Consider the following 23513-nt stretch of genomic DNA (forward strand, 5'->3'; position numbering starts at 1 on the left):
CTGAGGGAAGACGTCGTCAGAGACACGGACTGACGGACGGACGGAGCGAGAGGAAGGAAGGAGGAGCGCGTCGAGACACACTCATACTCCGGTTACACAAGCCGGCCCGAACAAGCTTCCCGTCATGTCGAAGAATCAAGAAAGCGGCCCTGTGAAGATCAGCAAGTGAGTTAATTGGGTCTCCAAGGCGTGGAGTGTTGCTGCGGATGTGTGTGCGTGTGTCAGGTGTCTCACTCTGCTTTACTGGTCTAACCTGTCACATTTTCCAGTGCATGCATCCGCTCTTTCATGTTAATACAATGCGCACATGCAAACTATACAGTGGTAATGAATCAACAGTTGTGTGTTATGAATGAACGATCTCACATGCTAATATTGTAATTGTGTGTCGTCATGCCAACAAACCAGTTATTAAGTGGTCAGGTAGCATGCCTTAACATCATCAAGTTAGTAGAGATGGACACGTGTGTGCAAGTGCCACGTTTGATTTTGAAATGGGCAGATGGGTCAGGTCATTACATGAGGTAAAAAAAATAAAAATAAAAATGTGACTGTAAAATATGTACTATATTTTTATTATTATTATTATTATTATTATTATTATTATTATTATTATTATTATTATTATTATTATTATTATTATTATTATACTATATATTATTATTACTATATTATATATTATTATTATTCTATATTTTATTTTTTATTATATACTGAACTAAAAAATAATTATTATGTTTTAATTATGCAATTATTTGATCAAATAAATGAAAGATTTTTTTTTCATTTTTAATTTTTTTCCCCCCCACAAATCAATTATCCAACTATTTAATAGGACATGAGTTAAAAAATAATAGTTTTCAACCCGTACATGCAAATGTTTTTGTATTTTGTTTTATTTTAGCATTTATGTTTACAAAAAAGGATGACGAATTACAGTATTACTAGCCACTTTTATTCCCCCCCCCCCAAAAAAAAAAAAAAAAAAAGAGAAAAAAAAAAGTTATTGTTCAACAGTGATGTTGACAATGCACAGCTGCCTCACAATTCTGGATGCATGTTCAAATTCTGGCATTTATTGTATTATTTTTTATTTGTAATTTAAAAACTTACAAATATTGCAGGACTCATGATAATGTAAATGCTTAAATACTGCTTATCCTGTAAAAAAAGAAAGAAAGAAAGAAAGAAAGAAAGAAAGAACTATCGCTGTCAAAGGATTATTTTTAAATCACATTACTCACATCTTAGAATTTTGATTAATCATGATTAATCACTTAATTTAAAAGGCTTTTTAATCAACATTTGTTTCCCCGTCAAATTTAAAGAGCACCTGTTATGTGTTAATTCTTTCTACATTTAACTCATTTACTGCCATTGACGGAAAAAGACGTGATGCATTTCTGCTGGGCTGGCAATGAATGTGTTAATGTTATGAGGACGACTTCAACATTTTTTTATCCACTGCACGGTTTTCATCTTCATCTCTTTCTAATCAGTTCATTACTTGCGTAATTAAAAATGAAAAAAAAAATGACCCCAATATTTTGACTAGAACAAATATTCGGAATGTCATACACAAACATTTATTAAATGCATTCATTTATTTTATCGCTCAACACAACCTGTGCGACATTTAACGTAACCATCCACTGTCAAGTTAAAGGATCATCTGTGGTCAAAATTAATAGAGTGATTAATTTGAGTTAACATAGTTGTAACATCTTCATAGCGATAAGTGCGATGGGTTGCCATTGTGCAAAGAGCCTTTTTCTTGCGCCAGAAGACGCCATGCCGTTAATCTCAGTGTGACCTGTTACTTGATCAGGTCAGGGGTGGGTGCACACCGGAGGTGGGTGTGGCTTAAGATTGTGAAAAGAGAGGCCCAGGGAGTGCGTCGGGGTCTCCAATGGAAGATTATTAACAGTATTCCATTTCTGTTCATCGACAATAGCGCTAATGTTTAAATGTAGAAAGAATGAACTCTTTGACTACCAAACGTTATCCAAAAAAAAACCAACGGTGCCAGCCGATTTGGAGCATTGTCACTCATCTTTCAAAGCAAACAGAATATTGTGCGGTATGAGGACATAAATATGGTGGGAACCATATGAAAGATTGGATTCCATTCTTTCATGAGAAAAAAAAAGTATGTTTCTACCTTATTCCGTTCTTTAGTAATTATCATTTGAAATTAGGTCATTTGAGTGACATAAGCGAAAATACAAAAAAAAACAAGCTTTTTTGAAATATATATATTTTTTGCACAATAGTGACTTGGACACTAATATTTTTTGTTTAGTGACAAGGCAGCGCTGCACAAGACGTTGAGAGAGAAGAAAAAACGTAATAAATGTAAATTAAAGTTTTTGGCGGCATTCATTAGGATTTTAGAATACGTCATTAAACGTGGTCAAAGAGTTAAAAGGCTGCATGAAAACTTGTGCACATGTTGGACTTTTGCAGCACAGATAAGCGATTGAAGAGCAATAAAAAAAGGGAATGCACCACAGGAAGGGAAGTATAATTAGCACACTGTAGTATTATTTGAACGTGTGCATTTCAGTGGGCGTGGTCTAGAATGAGATTGGACTGGCCATTCATCATGTAGTTAGTTCAGTGTTAGCTTCTTCTACATGCTCCTTGTGAGTAGTTTCACTTCGTATTTGAGTGCATAAATATTTGTCACAGTTATTAGTAAGCAACTGAAAGTTCAAAAGGTGATGAATGCGCTTTTTTTCCTTGAGCGCATCCGCTTGCAAGTCATTGAAAAGTTGCCTCACAACACAAAGCAAATAAAAAGTTGAACAAATACATTTATACTGTATAATCTGATATAATGTTTCAAATGTATGGCACAAGATGTTGAATTTAGCTTACATTCACAGAATGATAAATTGCACAGATGGAGGAATAACGAGAATACTACTACAAAGTATGACAGTAAGTCAGCAGGTGCTCATTCAGTTCAGCGTTGCTGCACATGAATGCTGCCATTCATGTACATTTCGGTCTGACAGCATTCCGGCAGGTGACTTAAGTGACGGGGGCAGCGATGTCATACTCCCCCTGTGTCCTGCTTGCGGGTGTGTCAGGACACATAGTTGCTTTTCATTATCGCAGAGGTGAGGGAACGACAGAGCAAACACGCCGAGAGCAACAACAGGTCACCGCTTTGTGAGTGACATGCTGATAAAGATTTCTTTGTGTATGGTGAACATTAATCTAATCTCATATAGATACAAAAATGCATAGTGTACCTACAAAACAAACAGCAGTGCATTTCTATATTACCACAGACTACATACTACATTTATTGTTCAATTCATAACATTGTGATAATCGATGATTATTAACATCATAAATCAGGCAGCTTTATGGTGTGTCATTATATTTTATTTCTATTAATTGTTTAAAAACGGTGCACTTTCTTTGTTAAGGTGTTCAAAATATCTAACCGAACAGACTGGTTAATCCTGATGCTGTAATATACTGTAATTCGTACCTTCCAGCACATTTATTTCAAGTTAATTGCCAGCATGCCAGTGGCACACAACAGCTTTTGTAAGGTGTTCATTGAAATACGTTGGGGAACATTACGTGTTATTTTTACTTGACTCAAATTGTGTACACTGTATTAAGAGTTATGAAAAAAAGCTAGCATACATTAGTTGGACCTACTACAGCATGCTAAAGGCCCAAATATGGCTCCTAATCTTAGCTACACGCTAACGTGGCCGCCAGTAAATTGGTTTTCTGTGTCCTTCAGTTATGTTTATGAGAATGTTTCACATGTATGTTTGGATGAATTTCAGTACTGTTTATAAGAGCAATTCAGTTATGTTTATGAGAATGTTTCACATGTATGTTTGGATGAATTTCAGCGTTTATAAGAGCAATTGAGTTGTATTTATGAACGGATTTCACCAGTGTGTGTGAGCAAAAACGTTTCAGTAGTGTTTCTAAAAGCATTTCAGTGGTGTTTATGAGCGTATTTCACTAGTACGTATGAACACATTTGACTAGTGTGTATAAGCAGCAAACATTACAGTGGTGTTTATAAGAGCTTTTCAGTTATACGTGTGAGAGCTAATCCTGAATTATGGCCCAGACGGCACCTCATAATCATTAATGGTTCACGCTCCTCCAGCTTGCTGCTGCCCCTGTTTTTTGTTTGTTTCCAAGATCTCAACCGTGCCTCTATTACTTAGTTCTTTTTTTACATTGCGTCATCCACAAAGACTGAGAATGTAAGCGAGCCTATCAAAAAATGAGCAGTAAGAGAACAGATACGTTAAGTACAAGAACCTGTAGAAATCAAGTTCACGGTAAGTCCTATTACAGCTTGTCAACATGATTTGGGCCGTCATTTTGGTTTGTTGTGTTCTCCACAGGAGTCAAGCCCACGACCTGACTCTGCTCATTGCTCGCATGCAGAAGAATGCGGACCGAGTGGAGAAGGACATCCTGAGCGCAGAAGAGTTGCTGGCTGTGGTATGAATGGCTCAATCACATTCAGCATTGTGAAAACAGACTTGTGAGATTAAAACCGGCTGCTGTGCAGGACACCAACCGGGAAGCAAAGAAGCAGACTCTGATCCACCAGAAGGAGAACTCAGACAACCTGGCAGAGGCCGAAGGATTGCTGAAGGATCTCTTCATGGACGTGGGCAAGGCCAAACGTCTGCAGCACCCGCAGGCCAACGACATCGACCGAGAGTGAGTTGACTGGCGTCGACTAATGTTTCTTTGGAACGTGATGACGTGTGCATGCACGGCAGACACGCCTCACATTCCGTCACATCAAGATAAACCATCACTTCCACATTCCCTTCCATTGCTGTCCGCCCACCTTGTCACTACCGAGGAAACAATTTCTTGTTACCTTAGTTCATATATATATATATATATATATAAAATTCTGCACTTAATTCCCTTTAAAATTATATGTAATACATGGATGTAGCTCGAAAATTGACAAAGTTACAGCAGTTTTATAAATAAACCTGAGTTGAGTTGAGTTGGAAGGTAGAAATCCCTCGTAAAATGGGTTTAAAGGTTTGATACTTGCATCTTTCAAATGTCCATAGCAACCAGTACCTTAGGAAAAAGATATGAACCTGAAATTTTCAGGAACTGTTCAAATATCAGTGGGAAGTCAGTTTTATAGCAGGCAAGGTCATCATCCGAGATCTGAACCCTTTAAACGTTTTGGAAGTTTGACCTCTCAAGAGATCAAGAAATCAGCCTCAACTTTGAAGATCACTTTTAGCTTACAATTCATCTTCTGAGACATCAGCCAAAGTTTGCTTATTTTATTGTTGCTCCTTGTGTTATTTTCTTGCGTAAATGAGGTCATATTACCACAGTGGGAAATTTGATTTCATAATTTTGTGTCAATTAAAAGATTATTTGCCATTTTTGTGGCCTGTGATAAGTGCTTTATTGATAACTTATGGACTCATCATGTCTCAAATGCTTTTGGTCACATGAAGAAAATGAAAATGTTTGTTTGTTCGTTTGTTTTTGTTTTGTCCCACCACACCACTACACTCTCCCTCTCTCTCTCTCTCTCTCTCTCTCTCTCTCTCTCTCTCTCTCTCTCTCTCTCTCTCCCTCTCTCTCTCGCTCTCATTTTTATGTTCATGTCATCCCATTTAAAAGAGCCTAAGTGAAAATATGTAGTGATATTTGCGATGTATGTAGGCAGACGGTTCATTTTTGACGCATGGAAGAAGCGACGTGTCTGGTGTCGTATGGAATATAGAAAAGAGCATCGACAAGCGATCAAAACATTACACTTCTACAACAACACTTCTTCAATAAACACTTCTAGCTGACATCACTGCTTAGCTCCTGCTGCGCCTCCCGGAGGGCAAGCCCCCCATAACAAATAAATGTAGAGACTTTGATTTTCGGCGAGTGTTTTCGTTAAAAGGTGGGAAATATGTGTAACAGTAATAAGTGTCACAAAAAACGTCCCGAGTAGGAAACTACATTACTGCGACTCCTTGAAAACAGCCGTTTGGAGCTGCTAGCTATAAAAATTGGATTGGAGGGCAAAGTGGAAGTGGAAACTTAAGGTATGCTGTTTTAGGTTGAAACAGTATATCGGTCACTACTTTCATGGTGTAAATATTCATTAAATCGTTTGTGTCTGGATACACTCGTCTTGCTGTATATCGAAGTCTTCAGGTTGTATTAGCTTGCTAGCTGCTAACAAACAGACCGCACGTTTACAACACAAAGATTAAGCCAGTGTTAGAGTGTTGTGATAATCATGTTAAATCGTTAATTTTTTGTTCAAAATTACTTGAATATTTATGCAAAAAAAGTATGAATGATTGTTTTACTAAAGATGATATGGCACATTCATCACGTCTGCCTCGAATTTACAATCAGAAGATAATGTTATGACTAGTGTTGTTCCGATACCGTTTTTTGGCTCCCGATACCGATACCCAGCTTTGCAGTATCGGCCGATAACGATAGGTTTTTTTTCCTCATCATGAAAAAGCTGTCCTTCCATTGGTTCAGAGCATTCAAGGGCCAGTAGGATATCTTAGATCAGCATGCAGTGAACATGTCACATACCAGTGAATGTCCTGCACCAGCAAGATACAAGATGCTGCATCCAAAATCCTATATTAGCGTTGGAATTAATGGTATCGGCATGTTACTTGTGAGTAGTCACCGATACCGATACCACTGTTTTAATGCAGTATCGGCACCTCTGCCGATACCAGTATCGGTATCGGAACAACACTAGTTATGACTAGTGCTGTCAAAGTTAAAGCGTTCACTAATTTTAATTAATCACAAAAAATTATCGCATTAATCATGTATTAACGCAGATTAATCGCACTAATTTTGACTGCAAATGATCCTTTAGCTTTACAGTGGATGACTACGTTAAAGGTAGCACAGGTTGTGTTTGAACAATAAACATAACGCATTAAAGTGAAGCATTTAATAAATGTTTGCGTGTGACATTCAGAATATTTGTTCATGTCAAACTGTTGGGGTCATTTTTTTCCTCTTTAAAGTACGCAAGTAATTAACTGATTAGAAAAAGAGGATGAGATGTCCTCTTAACGTTAAATACCGAAAAAATTAACATACAAGAGGTGCATTTTAAATTTGGCGGGCAAAAAATGTTGATAAAAAGTCTTTTTAATTAAGCGATTAATCGTGATTAATCAAAATTTTAAGATGTGATTAATCTGATTAAAAAATTTAATCGTTTGACAGCTCTTGTTATGACCCACTGTATATAAAAAAGAGAAAAACTACCTGATATAAAATGATATGAGCGTATCCTCGTACTTTTTGTGGGTGTAAACAGTTGCATCATAGTTTTACACTAGCCCCCATGCTCGTCTATCATTCCTTACTCATGTCTTCCGCCTGGTTTAGAATCCCTGCTGGCAGCCGAAAGAACGATCTCATTTATCTTTGAGCCATTAGAGCATCCGCCGGCTGCACACAAGTTCACCAGAGCATTGGTCGCTGATTTGTCAACCGTTTGACCTATTTTCTAGCTCACGCCGATTGTTTTCTAATTCACTCGCATTGACGCCCTGCCCTCCACCTCAAGGGGCATACTTAAACGTGATATCACACTAGAAGGGTCTATTTACATTACATTATTATATTAGTCTACATTACATAGGGCGGCACGGTGTTCGGGTGGTTAGCACGTCTGCCTCCCAGTTCTGAGGACTCCGGTTCGAGTCCAGGCTCCGGCCTTCCTGGGTGGAGTTTGCATGTTCTCCCCGTGCCCGCGTGGGTCTTCTCCGGGTACTCCGGTCTCCTCCCACATTCCAAAGACATGCATGGTAAGTTAATTGGGCGCTCCGAATTGTCCCTAGGTGTGCTTGTGAGTGTGGATGGTTGTTCGTCTCTGTGTGCCCTGCGATTGGCTGGCAGCAGTCCAGGGTGTACCCCGCCTACTGCCCAGAGCCAGCTGAGATAGGCGCCAGCACCCCCCGCAACCCTTGTGAGGAATAAGCGGTCAAGAAATGGATGGATGGATGGATACATTACATACAAGGCATTGGCACATGTGACAACTTTTAATTCTCGACTCGGTCTGAGTGAAGGAGCAGAGTGACAGCCTGTCAATTACTCTGCTCCGCTGGGGCATAGCGACTGCTCCCCTGCTAGAGTTCGACATGGTTTAGTGTGCGAATGTATTTGAATTAAAAGTAGAAATCAATTCATTAAGAAAGACATCCTGGAGAATATCTCGATCTGTTTGGATGACAATTCGCCGGTATCCGGACCGATGACAACATACCGTAGCTTCTGCATCAAGGCTCTGTTCTGTTCACTTTCATGCTGAATGGTGTATTTCAACTTTATTTTGGTTGATAATATCAACTTGATATATAAATCATTTGTGAATTACATTTGAAGCTAGGAAATTTGGGTTGTTTTAAACAGTTGCGCAAGATGCGGTGCTAGATAGCAGCTAGGCTAAAAACACTCCGCCTAGTTGCGATGCATACTGTCATAATTGCTTATTTTAATGCACTTCTATTACAGTTTTGACTTTTGTGCTGCTTGGAAATTAAACTAGAGCTTCAAGGGGGCTATTTGTGGTGAAATCTCAAAATGGACAAATAATGTCCAACTGTCTAATATCGTCCATATCGCTAGATTGATCCTCCCGAAGTGGACCATTTTGCCGGAGCAGGTAATTATATTATTATTTTTCTCTTTCTATTCTCAGTGTAAAAAACCTGCATGACCGCTGGGTGAAGGACTGTGCCACCTATAGGGAACTGTACGAACAGGTGCAAGACGTGATACCCGTGTCGAGGATAGACTGGGCTTCTGCGCTAGATGATAAACAGGTTTGCTGATGAACTTTCAACCCCACGCCAGATACTGCCCGCGACATTGTGAAAAAGTCCCAATTCCCCTTCTGTGTCTTGACGTGTTCCAGAGGCGTTTAGACACCGAAGGATACAGTCTCAGACTTTCGGATGTCGAGAAACAGATCGCAGCTCACAATATCCTGCATAAAGAGATTGAGGCCTACAGTGAGCAGCTCACGCCCAGCTCGACCTCTTCGCAGGTAGCCTTATATCATATTCATGATTTGAATCTATTTTGGAATAATGCTGTAACATAAACAAATATGTGAATGCGTGTACTGTCTGTGCTCATTTGACTTCTTTGCAATCCTTTTCCAACAGGGCCAATATGCCGCACTTAAAGAGAAGTACAATAAACTGTTGGTGAGTGCCACTGGTCCACTCTCTGTTTCAGTACGAGGGACTTGTCATCTGACGTTTTGTTCTGCACCTTTGCAGGAGAGCTCCAGGAAGAGGCGCACCCACCTGGCCTCTCTGTACGAGTACATGCAAAGCTGCAGAAAGGAGCTGGACTACCTGTCTCAGCAGAAAGACAGGATCCTGCAGAGAGACTGGAGTAATCGCATGGTTGACCCGCCCAGCGTCCGCATGGAGTATGAGGTCAGTCCTCTTTTCCTCTGGATCATACAGACAACGTATGGGAAAAAATATTGCCATCATGCCATCAGAAAGGCACATTGTAATGGAGTTGATCTAACACTGCATTTGCATCCATGCCTTTATGGGTCTTATTTTGTCCACTGGCACACTGAAAAGGGCCTCCCCTTAAACAGGACGTCAACCCAAAAGTTTTCTCTACAATTATATGTTCTATGTGCACCCACTAGTCTAACCATGACATTGTGATTAATATTGAGTTTCTGGAATATGAAGTAATCAGCAAGATCCACCTATTTTTATCTATCTCGGCCATTTTGTCACCCGTTGTCGACTGAAAGTGAAATCACAGTTTCTCGGGACTCAGGTAACAACAAATCACGGTTCACCTGTTTTCTGAGTTGAGTTTGATCATGTGACGTTCGCAAGCTGAGCTGTGATTGGTCGCTACCTGAGCCCTGTGATGTCACTTTCAATCAACAGCTAGTTGTAAAATGGCCGCGCTCTGAGATGGATAAAAACAAGTAGATTTTGCTGATTAATTCACATTCTACTAAGGCAATATTAATCCGAATACTGTGTTTAGACTAGCGGCGCTTCATGAACAGAAAATGTTTGGGTTGACTTCCTCTTTAACGATCATCACAAACTTGTTTGCACAGAATTTTACTCAAAGTCTCTGTGAGATAAAAAAAAAACAAAAAAACAAAAAACTTTAAGGTATCATCAAAACCGCTAATTGACTCATTTATTGAGTATGAGGTATTATTGATCCTCTATACTCTATCCTGCCCTGCGATTGGCAGGCAACCAGTCCAGGGTGTCCCCCGCCTACTGCCCAGAGCCAGCTGAGATAGGCGCCAGCACCCCCCGCGACCCTTGTGAGGAATAAGCGGTCAAGAAAATGGATGGATGGATATACTCTATCCATCCCCATACTGTTGTACTTGTCCTAGTTTAATTAGGATTAGGATGAGGTGGCTAGAGGAGCCAAAAATTGAACTCAACAAGATTACTGTTGATTACAATGACTCAAGTAAAAGTAAAAAGTTGTGTATAAATAGTATAAATAGTAAAAGTAATTATTCAAGCACTAAGTAACTGGTGAGTAATTCTTTTCTTTTCTTTTTTTTATAGTGTAGGACCACAAATACACAAAAATATAAAACAGGAATATGCAAATCCCTATATTACAAATTAGCATAAACATGACTTCTTTGACTCCTTGTTAACAACTGTTTGCTAGACAGCATTGTTTAAAACAATATATATATATATATATATATATATATATATATATAAAATTAGCATAAACTACAACAAATTCAGCCACAATAAATAGTCTTAATTTAATTTTCTTTGTTTACACTCATGAAACAGCACAATAGGCTCAGTAGGCAGAGAGGATTAATTCTATAATTATATTGGATTATAATAAAGTTTGACATGTGATACACCTCCATTTATCAGCAATCCTGACGTCTGTTTTATTACGCAAAAGCTGCCAACTTACATCTTTGTCTTCGGTGCTATGGTGGACTGATTTTAATATCCCTTTTTCTTTTGAAGTTTTTTTTGGGGGGGCATCTGAAGTTTGGACATGAAACTGGAGAGAGTTTGTTTTGGAATGTGCACAACCTTTTCTACTGCATGAAATACAGCAGAGGAATCCAACAGTGCAACCAGCGGCTTTTATTAAATGTACTTCTTGTATGCTGATATTTTTAGGAAGACATAAATGCCAGCCCTTCTTTTTCAAGTCCATCCATCCATTTCCTGTCGCAATTATCCTCACTTGCTCGTGGCTGAGCTGGAATCTGTCTTTAAATGTAGACTTCGGCCATGTTCCATGCAAATTAGTCATTTTGAAAATGTTGCTTCTGTGTGCGGTTACTTCAAAAAATGTAACAGACCGACATCTGGTTAGCTTAGACGCAGGAGTTAACAGGCAAACATTCACTCACATTCATGTCGATGCCCAATTTCGAATGTTGACTGAACCTAACAAGCATGTTTTTGGAATGTGGGAGGAAGCCGGAGTATGTGGAGAAACTTCCAAACTGTGCGGCAGACGTTTTAATAACTACCCAGCGTTTTGCTGGCAATACCGAGATACTTCACTGGAATTGTCGCACCTGAGCTCCCGAAGAATGTGTCTCTTTTGTTTGTCAGTTTGCCTCGGAGCCCTGCTGCAAACACGTACAACCAGTGACTAAATTAGCAGCTGCCGCTGGCTATGAACATGACGTGACTTCTTCTTTACATATCTTCTTGCTCTTTGTTTGCGTGCAGAAATTCAAAAGCAATGGGCTGCTGTCACACGAGGGGGAAGTCAACCAGCTGCTGGAGGAAGGAGATCGTCTGGCCGACATGAAACATCCTGGCGACGCCGCAATAATGGTACGCCTCTGCTCTCGACGTTCCTGATATTCCTCCACTTGTTGTGATTCTTCACACGATGACTGTAAATGTTGACAGGCGCACAAAGACGCGGTGCAGAGCGGATGGCAATCATTCCTCAACTTGTGTCTGGCTCAGGAAATCCACCTGGACAACGTTGAAGACTACAAGAAGGTAAGCCAGCGTCTTGTGACTTCTTTGACTCCTTGTTAACAACTGTTTGCTACAGTTCCAGTTGGATGCGGAGACCTTGTCTGAGTCTCTGGACAGACTCGTTTCCAATCTGGATCCAAATCTATTGGTTGGCAAGAGCAACTCGGAGGCCCTCTTGGAACTTCAGGTACTCTGGCTTCCAATACAATGGATGTTGTAAAGAATGGAATTAATAAGATCATCGAAGACCATCTTGACAAGGATTTCAACCTTCAGTAGCCCTTTAAAAGAAATTGTGTGAAACAATGCACTAATCATGAAAGAATATAACAAAATTAAACTGCAGAACCAGGGCTACGAGAATATATAAGCCATTTTCACATGCCCCAAACACAGCTCAAAGGCCAACTAATTTAATTATCAAATATAGAAAACGGTCTTGCGCCACAAAGAGAAATAACTGCTCTCCCGCTGTGCTACTTCATGTAAAACACAAAAGTGTTTTTCTGTTTTGTTTTTCCCACATTTGTGCTGTGTGCCATCTTCATTTACTTTTAACCAGTAACACATGTTACACATATATTTAAACATCTGAACAAATCTAACAAGTATTCCCTTTTTACTATGACACACAAGAATTATTCAAATAGACCTTGTGAAAATATCCTCTTTTTATTTTGGGTATGTAATTTTCGAGTAAAAGTCTGAAAAATAGCTTAGGACTTAAAGCGTTCTTGTAGAATTTGGCATGTTACACGATGGATACTCATTTACCCCATCAAACAGGCAAAAAGTAAACAAAAACAAATACACTACATCAATTATTTATTTATTTTAAATGACACAATAAAATATAGTGATGTAAACAGTAGTAACTATAATACTTCAAATAGTATTATAATATCAAAATGTTAGTAGCACTATAGCAATAATAATAATAATAATAATGATAATAATAATAATAATAATAATAATAATATGTCAAATGAAATTATTACTTTAGATGAAAGAAATAAAACAAAAGAATAGTGACATTTACAGTAATAACAATGACACTACATAGATAAAAATAAAAAATAATAATAATACAGTAATGTTTATAGTCATTCCAACAAGGACAATACAACTATTCATTATAATAACGATATCAACAATAATAATCATTTAATTATTAGTCTTGATTTTAACTACTATCATTACTTCTACTATTGCTACTACTACAACTGCTACTGCTACTACTAATAATAAGAATGATGGTGATGATGATGATGATGATGATAGTTACAATTCTGTTTTAGTATATTTTAGTCTATCCCATCCCAACTGACTGTGAAAGGAAGTATACACCCTGACTGGTCACCAGTAATTTGCATAATAATGATAATAATAATAATAATAATAATAATAATAATAATAATAATAATAATAATAATAATAATAATAATGAACAATAACACCAATCTGAAGAACTACTCATAAAGTTGGTTAGTTTGCCAGTCTTCTTGAGTGAAAGCAAGTTGGGAGTCCTAATATTCAGGTTTTGGCCCGTGTTGACATCCAGTATTTGTTGAGTCGCATGTGTTTGCAGAGGTCTGTTTTAAGAAGGAGCTTTGCTCTGGATTATCTCCTCCGTCCAACCCATAGCAGATGCTTTCTTTTTTGTCCGTGTGCCAGATTTTCCAGTCTCACCAAACAAAGTTGAGCTATGCGAAGCTGACTGAACAAGTGTGCGGATGTTGGAGTGTGATTTCAAGTATTGTTCCCCCCCCTCTGAGATCCTTGTGACATGTACATTCTTCCCCCAGGGGGACGAGCCAGCGGTAAAGAGGAACGAGCAGCGCCTGGCGGCTCTCAGAGAGCTCAGTCGCAACATTGCGCCTCTGAAGCTACGTCGGAGCAATCCCACAAAACCCACCAAAGTCGTAGCTCTGTGTGACTGGGACGATGAAAACGTGAGAACTTTTAGGATTTTACAATCATGTCAAATTGAGCAAACTCCATTTACTGTCTTTTATTTAGGGTTGTAGAGGGTTAGAATATTTTCTAGACATACTCGGATATATTTCAAACCTACACAGTAAATTCTGGAGACTAAATTTGACTCTATTTAGATAGGAACCAAATATACTCCGTTTTAGAATAGGCTAAGATTCATACTAGGAAGAGAGTAAAATAAAGAATTGAAAAAAAAAAAAAAAAGTCACTCAAGGTTTGAGGAATGAACTCACGACCTACATCTTTGGATACTGCCACACTACCACCTTGTCCCTCCTACTGTTTGTTTATCTCCAAGAGACCACAAGAGAACTCTTGGAGTTATGAAGATTCCAGCTGACATGAGTGATATACTAACACACAGAATTTACTGTGTAATTTAAAATTGATGCATTTTTTGACATGACAAATTCCCATTTACTTTTTTTTAAAGATAAAGTTAAACACAAACCTACCAAATAAACCTTATATGATACATATTTATTAGTCTAATAAAGCCTAATAATTTGAAGTGCATGATCCTCAGGTTTTTGTCTTTAGTATTAATAAAGTATGATTACTCTAAATTAATAATAATGAGAGTATTTATTTAAAATGCATAATGTGTATTATTTGAATTGCATAATAATGTTACCTATACACGATAAATATACTGCTCTGTGAAAAACACATATGTCCATTTTTTATTTTTTTATTTTTTTTCATGTTTTACATTTTTGGGATGAAACTGAATGCAGATGTCCCAAAAACGTAAAAATAAAAAAAAAGTAATTATACTTTATTAATGCAAAATACATAAACCTCAGGATTATGCATTTCAAATAAATTGGCTTTATTAGACTAATGAATATGTATCAAATAAGTTTTATTTGGTAGGTCTGTTAAAATTATCTAAAAGAAGTAAATGGGTATTTGTTATATAATTTTTATTTACATAATGCAGTTTCCAGTACATCTCAGTTTAGATGGAGGAATTGTATTTCCTGTTAATTTCCATAGTGTGTATGCCTACTTTAGGGAGCTGTGAGGCGAGGTGATGAGCTAACATTAAAGTCCATTTCTGACCATGAGAAGTGGGAGCTGGAGGACAGCAGCAGGAGAACCAAAAGGCTCCCTGGGGCGTGTTTCATGGTGCCACCACCTGACACTGAATCTCTGGAAAAAGTAAACAGGTACATGTTGAATGTTGTTGTCATTATGTTGTCCAAGACCAAGATCAGTTATTGATGGATTCAAATGGAAAGCGTCTTTTAATGTTCAGTTTTGAGAAAACGCTGCTAAACTTGAAGAGCCAAAGATCAGCTAAAATGGCTGCACTGAAGACCCCAACCGTGGAGGTCGACCGTCCTCAGCGTACAGGTGGGAAAAAATGTCTTTCTTCCAGCCTTTTATTTTTTTGTTTGGCCAAACAATTTGATGTAATTGTTGCAACCTAGTGTCTGTACAAAGAGCTCCAGAAAATTCCAAAGCTCCATTGCTGACCAAACAAATAGACGAGCTCAACAACAATCTGGATCTTTGCAAAATGGACGTACAGAAACGACTGAGGGCCCCTCTGGACAACCGCGACCCAGCACTAGACCTGGAAAACAGGCTGCAGGAGCTCAAGGTTGGTGTTCAGCATGTCATTGGTTTGGGCGGCTTGTTTGTGCACCCCTGGGCAAAGTAAGGCTGGCGGAATTATAACGGCCCGCTCAATACTTTAATTTGCTGGCTCACATTCAGCGTAAGTGTTAAATTCAAGGCGTTTTATGTAAACTGAAACAAATACAGTAGTGTGTCTACAAGTGCTTGAATAACTTGTTTTTTATTTTCGTTGTTAAGGTCTTGATAGTCGAGTCGACTTTGACTAATTGAGGACGTCATTTGCTCGCTCAATTTCCCCGCTACCCTTGTTTGCACAGGCCCCGCCTCCTCTCTTATGCATCCAATCACATTTCAAATACTCTCATGGCCTCGCAGACAGTCGGAACTTATAATGGATACTCTAACGCCGATTCACATACGTAGCACACAACTGCAGGGTCACTGCTCGATACTGTACAAAGTCAAAATTTGTAGAAAAACAGTTACGTGGATTGTGGCAAGAATTTTATAAGCTTTGACCGTCTGCGAGGTCATGAAGGTATCTTAGTGTGATTTATAATTGGATGGGTGAGTCACCACTTTGAGCAAAATGCGAGTTGATCAACCACTGCTTCATGTCACAATTTATTATAAATAATTACACATTATTAAATATATTGGTAGAAATACAGCATATATACACGATACATTCATTTTAAAAGTACATATTAAATGTAATTATAATTAAATAGACAATTTTACGTATGATATGATATGATATGATATGATATGATATGATATGACATATTACCCACCCCTTCTTTGTTTATACTGTACACGTCATATGCTTCCACTGTAGAACTTGACCCAGACGGCAAGGAGGCTGGAGTCGGAGAAGGCTGCCATCCAGAGAGATATGGAACCCGTTCTGGCTAAGAAACCACTTGGACCCAATGCGTCAATGTTGCCGCTGCAACTCACTGCTGCCAATGCCAAATTGGATGACATCTACAGTCTGATTGATCTTTATGATAAAAAGTAAGAGGAGCAATGTGAAGCCTTTGAGCTCCAAGTGCACATTTTGCATAAGAAACGTCTCAGTTACAGGCTGTTCTTCTGCTCCTTTTCACTCAGAGCTTCGGCCTCTATGTTCTTGGAGAGGCAGATGCAGAAGGTAGAAGGTGTGGTCTCCGGGTTCGAACAGCAGCTCGCGAAAGATGGCGTCATTCCGAATAAAAAAAACGCCCTGATGAATCGCAGCCGTCAGTTGCAGGTGAGCAAAACTTTGACATAATGAATTTCAGGCTAACAGCACAAACCAAGTTACTGCAGAGGAATTTAATCAGTTGTGCTTTTTAAATGAAACTACAGCACTTTATATTTATGTCACCACACAGGACCTGCGTCAGGAGGTTTCCTCAAAGAAGGATGAGTTGAACACATTAGGCAGAGACTTGGACCTGACCAAGCAAGCGTGCAGCTCCCTGCAGCAGAATTTCAATGAATACTGCCCTGAAGTTCGCCGGCAGGAAAGTGCAGTGAAACATCTGAAGAACCGCTTCACTAACGTCAGTAATCAGCTGCAGGACAGGTGAGCGTTACAAATTCTGTGAAAGTCAACCAAAACTTACGGGCAAATACAACATTTCGAGATTATGAATGACACGCAATGAATTAATTTTTGCGAGAGTATGCTCATTTATGTGTGTCTATTCAACAATGCAATTTTGAGCTTCTGCATAATTGAAAGGCAGACATGATGTTAGGTATAACATACATGCGTCAGATATGATGCAACTCCACAATGTTTCGTTAATGTCGTTGGTAAGTGCATGTGTGATTGATGACATCTTCAAAATGCTGTTAGTAATAATGGGTGTGTTTCCTGCTGCGTTGCTGTAGGTCTACCCTAGTACAGGAAGCCAGCAATAAAAACCAAGACTTCCAGAATGCTGCTCAGTTGCTGGATTTCTTTTTGGTCAATTTGCCAAATAACACAATCAGTCCTACTGATAACGTGGCCGAGATAACGACCAAGCACAACTCTCAGAAGGTGAGTACAAATGTCCTTGACGCCATGACTGTGAATTTGTGAACCCACCTGGTCTTATCACTTGGTCTGAAATGCTTTTTAATGTTTAGAAAGTGATGGAGGACATTAACAGAAAGTCAGGTGATGTGCGCCGGATCAAGGATCTCTCCCAAGAACTCCAAAACACATTAAATGTAAGTCGGGATTATTGTCATCCACATTTTGCATGAGACGTATGGTCCTTCTTAAACAAGTGTGCTTTCAGGAATACGAGATGAAATCAAACACATACCGCGGCGTTTTATATGAAGACGAGGATGAAGATGAAGATGATGAAGATGATGACGACGACAAACCCGTTCTGAAAAAGCGCCAATCTACTACAATGGCTCAGGCAGTGCAGAAGAAGGTACAATGACATCAAGCATTAATTTCATCATAAATGCGACTTCTTCTATGCTTCATGTTGTCTAAGCTTGAGATTTGTTTTTCATGCAGGAAAAAGATTTACTAAACCGTTTCGCTGAGGTGTCTGCGGCGAACGAGCAGCTTCTCATCCAGATGGGGACCGCCAAGAACATCATTCTCAAGGTAAGATGGCAAATCATTTAATCTTTAAGGTCTTATCTGGCTTTTTGACAAGAATGACATGGTCAATTGAAAGCCAAAAGTTGACTCATTTGGTGTTGAGATAACAATTGTTCAGTTTGGTACAATACAGAATTTAGGGTATGCCTTTGTCTAAAGTATGTCTTATGGTTCAGTACTGGAGCGGCACAGTGGACAAGTGGTTAGCATGTATGCGTCACTGTTGAAAAGTCAACTGCGATAGACCCCTGCTTAGCTATGACCCAAATGAAGACTACTACGAAAAATGGATGGATGGATGGATGGGTTCAGTACTGAAAGGGGAAGCTCGACATGCTGCTGTTCATTGATTGGTAGAGGCAATTTGGGCTGGATGCAGAGAAATCTCAATTAAGAGCAGGTCAGAATGCAACCCCAAGTACATGGAAGAACAACTTGTATGGAAGAAAACTTGCATTGAAGAGTAGGGATAGGAACTCTTGACGTACTGACAAAAGTGTCACTCAGATACTCTCGCTAGTGCAAGTGCGAGGTACAATTCTGTATGACAGAAAAAAGCCTATATGACAAAATAAAAGTGCCAAGACAAACTAACAGTGACTAATCGCATAGCAACTGACAATATTCTGACCATTTGTATAAGACAAGCTAAAAGTTGCTAACACATCATCATTAAACATTATCATAAGAGTCAGACATAGCAACTACAAAATGTAAATGACTAGACAAAATCAGATTGACAAAGGGCCAAGATAATATAAGACCATACCCAAAACACAGTCATAACAGTCCTACAGGCATGTCACACTTCTCAAATAGCTGCTGACTGAGCTATCTTCATTCAGACATTCCACTGAACTGTACCTATTCACAGAAACATGCTTTTCTGTCTGAAATGTAATGAACCCCAGAGTTCTGGGGGGGAAAAAAATCTCAATTTCTCTCTCTGTTCTCTGATATGTTGACAGAACAACGACAAAGTCAGTAGTGTGGTTGTCAGTCAGCAGCTGCAACTACAGAGCCAGAAGAAGGACATGGAGGAGTCAGAGACACTGACGAAAGAATTGAACGAGGAGTCGGCCCGTCGCTTACATGCTGAAAATGACTTGGAAACGTACAGACAGAGATACTTGTCTTTGAAGAGCAGAAGAGGAGTGGAGAGGTTGGAGGAGAAAGAGGTGGTGCAGTATTACCGCGATCCCAAAGTGGAAGCAGAACTAAAGACTCTAAAAAGTAGGATCCAAGATGAAGGATTTAAGCGTTCAAGAGCCAATTCTGATATAGAGCTAATTAATGAGAAAATAATCAAAATGGAAAAGCAGCTGTCTGGTGTTGAACCTAAACTATTAACCAAAGTAGTAACGGAATATGAAAGAGACCCGCAGCTGGATAAAGAAATGGCCAGGATCCGAAGTGAGATGCAGAAGATACGACTAGAGATCCAAACCAAAGAGTCTGAGACCATTCATGTGAAAAAGCAGCTCAGTCTCCTGGCTCAACAGAAACCCAAAACCAGGGAGAGACTTGTGAAGAAGGACGTGGTGAAGGTTGAAAAGGATCCCGAGATGATAAAAGCTGTTTTCACGTTCAAGAATGACATTGCAGCAGAAGAAGCCCAATGTCTGTCCATCAATGACAACATTTTCAGCATTCGAAGTCAGATAAACACACTGGAGAGGATCATTCCTACCATTGAACCAAAGATTGTCACCAAGATGGTGAAGCAAGTACAACAAGATTCAGAATTGGTCAATGAGAAAAAGAAACTACAAATGGCTTTGGAAGAGGAGAAGGACGAGAATGTTATTTTACAGAAGGACCTGACCTCTCTTAAACTGAAATACGGAGAAGTGGAGAAACTGCGGCCTAAATTTGAAGTCAAAGAGGTGATCAATGAGATTTTCCGAGTTGACCCTGAGACAGAAGTCCAGCATCAGCGTCTGAGGAATGAGCTGCAGGACTGTGGACGAAAACGCACAGCAATCGAGCATGAAACCGACGTAGTGATGACCACGCTGACCACGCTGCGTACTCAGAAACCCAAAGTTGAGTACAAGGAAGTGACCCAGGAGGTTATCAAAGAAGAGAGAAGTCCAGAGGTCATTAGGGAGTTACAACGGCTGGGAAACCACGTTTCACGTCTTAAAGTCAACTATGACACCACTCTTGAGCTGCTGACGCATCTGCGCAAAGAAAGAGATGATCTGAAAGCTAAAAAATCTAAAGTCGAGACCCAACTTGTCAACAAAGAGGTGATCAAATATGAGAATGACCCCCTGCTGGAAAAAGAGGTTAACCGACTTCGGAGGACTGTTCGAGACGAGACTCAACAACGTCGCACTTTGGAAGAATGTCTCTTTGACCTTCAGAACCAGTACATTGTCCTTGAGCGTCAGAAGCCAGAGGAGAAAACGGTGGTACAGGAAGTGGTGCGTCTTCAGAAGGACCCCAAGCAGATTTTAGAGCACGAGAGGTTAAACAAGTCTCTAGATGATGAAGTCAAATCCCGTCGAAGGCTCGAAATCGAAGTGAGACAGCTGAGAGCCCTGATTCAAGAAAAGGAGAACACGGTTGCTCAGATGGATGAACGCCACAAGAAAATTCAAATTGAATCAGAGCTGCGACAGATCAAGGCTCAGATTCATGAGCTGGAGACGTCTCCAAAACCTGTTGAGGAGAAGATCGTCATTGAGGAAGTCTTGAAAGTGGAGAGGGACCCGAAGCTGGACCAACTCATGGTTGACATACGTGTTGAGATGGAAGGAGAGGCAAACCAACTCATTCGCCTACAGAGAGAAATCAGCAACCTGAAGGTGAAGTTGGAAATTCTGGAAAAGGAAAAGACAACGGAAAAGATTGTTTACAGAGAAGTCGTCCGCGTGGAGAAAGACCCGGGATTGGAAGCCGAGAGAGACCACTTGAGAGATCTTGTTGCACAGGAGAGGAATATGAGGCGTGACAAAGAAGACAACCTTCAAAGCTATAGAATAAAAATTTCCCATCTGGAGACATCCATATCTGTTATTTCTCAAGAGGAGACAACTCTGGGTTTCAACAGAACTAACCTCCAGAGGGAGAAGGAAGACCTTCTCAAACAGCTCAGAATGCTTGAGTCTCAAAGACAGAACATCAGCGTCACCTTCCAGCAACAGTCCAAGCTTATGAGCGAGAGAACCCAGATAGCCAAGCAGAGGAGTTTCAAGGCATCTACTGAAATACAACTCCTGGAGAAGGAGATCCTGAATGAAAAAGACAAACAGCACCAAAAGGAGGCACTCATCATGGAGCTGAAAGAAGCCCTTAGGAACGAGGACCAGGCTGAAACTCACACGAGAGAGACAAACCTTTCGACAAGGGTCACCATCATGGATCCCGACACAGGTAAAGACATGTCCCCTTATGACGCCTATGTGAAAGGACTAATAGACCGCAATCAGTACATCCATCTGTCAGAACTGGAGTGCGACTGGGAAGAAATCACATCCACCGGTCCGGATGGCGATTCAACAATTCTGCAGGATCGTAAAAGTGGGATGCAATACGCTGTCAAAGACGCCCTGAGAGACGGCCGCTTGACCCAGTATGATGTGATGCGCTACAAGGAGGGCCACATGCCCATTTCGGAATTTGCTCTCCTTGTGGTAGGGGAATCTCGAAGACCTTTTGTTCAACCGCCACCCATTACAAGCCCCAAATCCCCCATCAAATCGATCCCAAGCTCTCCCTTAAACTCTACGTCCACGTCCATGACGTCCTCCTTTACCAGGCTCAACAGCCACAGTGATAGTGTGAGCAACCTCTTTGCTGTAGGTGATGAGCAATTCCCAATCTCTGGTATTTTTGACACGACCACGGAGAGCCGCATGTCCGTGAGAAGCGCTTTAACCCGGAAGCTCATCGATGCCGACACGGCTCTGAAGCTGCTGGAAGCCCAGGCGGCCTCTGGTGGAATTGTCGATCTCAACAAGAAGGACAAACTGTCCGTCCACAAAGCGGCCGAACACGGCCTAATCGACAACGCTCACATGTACAAGCTTCTTAACGCTCAGAAGGCCTTCACCGGGATTGAGGATCCTCTGACCAAAGAGCGTCTCTCCGTGGGGAAGGCGGCACAAAAAGGGTACTTACCCGAGGAAAACGCCAGGTGGTATATTGAGGCGCAGTACCTAACTGGAGGGTTGGTCGATCCCACCAAAGCTGGCCGCATTACTCTCCAAGAAGCCGAAGCAACCAACGTGATCGACAGCAAGACGGCCCAAGAGCTGCAGAACGAGTTCTCCTACCCGAAAGTTCTGGTCGACCCCATCAGCAAAGAGAAGATCTCATACAAGCAAGCCATGGATAAGTGTAAGACTGACAAGAGCACGGGACTGTTGCTTCTTCCTGCTGCCTCGGGTGATGAAACCGATTCACCGTCGTACTCCAACTTTCGGTTCATTTCTGCTCACAAAGAATCTAGATGGTGAGTTTAAGACGTGTGAAATGTTTGACACAGACACCGGTGCTAGAGGCTTAATGGTATTACTAATTAGAAGATTACATTAACACATAATTAATTATATCGATGACCCTATTGTGGATCTGGTGCGAATATGATTTGGGGATTTGCTGTAAAAATCAGGGTCACCTTTGTTGTTCCATTCAGCATCAAAGTCAAATCCAAGAACCCACACAACTTGTTTTGCTATTTACAGACCTGTTTTTGTTGTTGTTTTTTTAAACAATAGTATTTGCATTTTCAAAACATATGCATGTATATTGCATAAATGTGAATCAGACTTTATACGTACGTAATAATAAATGACAATCTTAATTATGTCTGCATCTTTTTGTCTATCACAGCAAGTTAATATTTGTTCTACACAACATGAGCATGCAAATTACTGTCTTGTTACTTGAATTTAATTCAACTGTCAGTACACAACTATTATCAATTAACTGCAAAACAGATGAATTACAAATTTGGGATTTTTACTGTTAAACTCTCAAAAGCCTTACACCTTACCATGGACATGTTTTTAAAAATACAAATTTTGCTTACTTGATGTAATGTCCATTTATTTGAACTACAGAAAGTAGAGAACATAAATCGTTACGTTACGTTACGTTACGTTACGTTACATTACGTTACGTTACGTTACGTTACGTTACGTTACGTTACGTTACGTTACGTTACGTTACGTTACATTACGTTACGTTACACTACGCAGCTGTGACACGCTCAGTCACTTTTGACCAACAAACTTACCTTCCCCCCAAATACAGAGATCACAGATGTCAGGAGAAATTAAATGAAACTT

General features: G+C 39.9%; 1 protein-coding gene across 1 annotated transcript; it reads left to right on the forward strand.

The window, feature by feature from the left end:
• LOC144004095 (envoplakin-like) lies at positions 1 to 23029 on the forward strand. Its single transcript, XM_077501047.1, has 22 exons — positions 1 to 165; positions 4395 to 4494; positions 4565 to 4719; positions 8735 to 8858; positions 8951 to 9082; positions 9204 to 9245; positions 9321 to 9482; positions 11772 to 11879; positions 11958 to 12053; positions 12109 to 12219; positions 13838 to 13984; positions 15045 to 15199; positions 15289 to 15386; positions 15464 to 15636; positions 16453 to 16631; positions 16728 to 16866; positions 16991 to 17184; positions 17496 to 17646; positions 17736 to 17819; positions 17891 to 18034; positions 18124 to 18216; positions 19182 to 23029. Exons 1-22 carry the CDS (start codon positions 125 to 127, stop codon positions 22677 to 22679), a joined length of 6126 nt encoding a protein of 2041 aa, XP_077357173.1. The 5' UTR covers positions 1 to 124; the 3' UTR covers positions 22680 to 23029.
• Positions 23030 to 23513: the final 484 nt, after the last annotated feature.

This window comes from Festucalex cinctus, chromosome 1 (genome assembly GCF_051991245.1).
Source record: "Festucalex cinctus isolate MCC-2025b chromosome 1, RoL_Fcin_1.0, whole genome shotgun sequence".
Lineage (NCBI taxonomy): Eukaryota > Metazoa > Chordata > Actinopteri > Syngnathiformes > Syngnathidae > Festucalex > Festucalex cinctus.

Excerpts from the sequence above, each read along its gene's own strand:
- LOC144004095 (XM_077501047.1), top strand. The coding sequence starts at position 125 with ATGTCGAAGAATCAAGAAAGCGGCCCTGTGAAGATCAGCAA. Across the intron at positions 11,880-11,957 it reads CTGGCGACGCCGCAATAATG|GCGCACAAAGACGCGGTGCA; the intron begins GTACGCCTCTGC and ends AAATGTTGACAG. Across the intron at positions 15,387-15,463 it reads CGACCGTCCTCAGCGTACAG|TGTCTGTACAAAGAGCTCCA; the intron begins GTGGGAAAAAAT and ends GTTGCAACCTAG.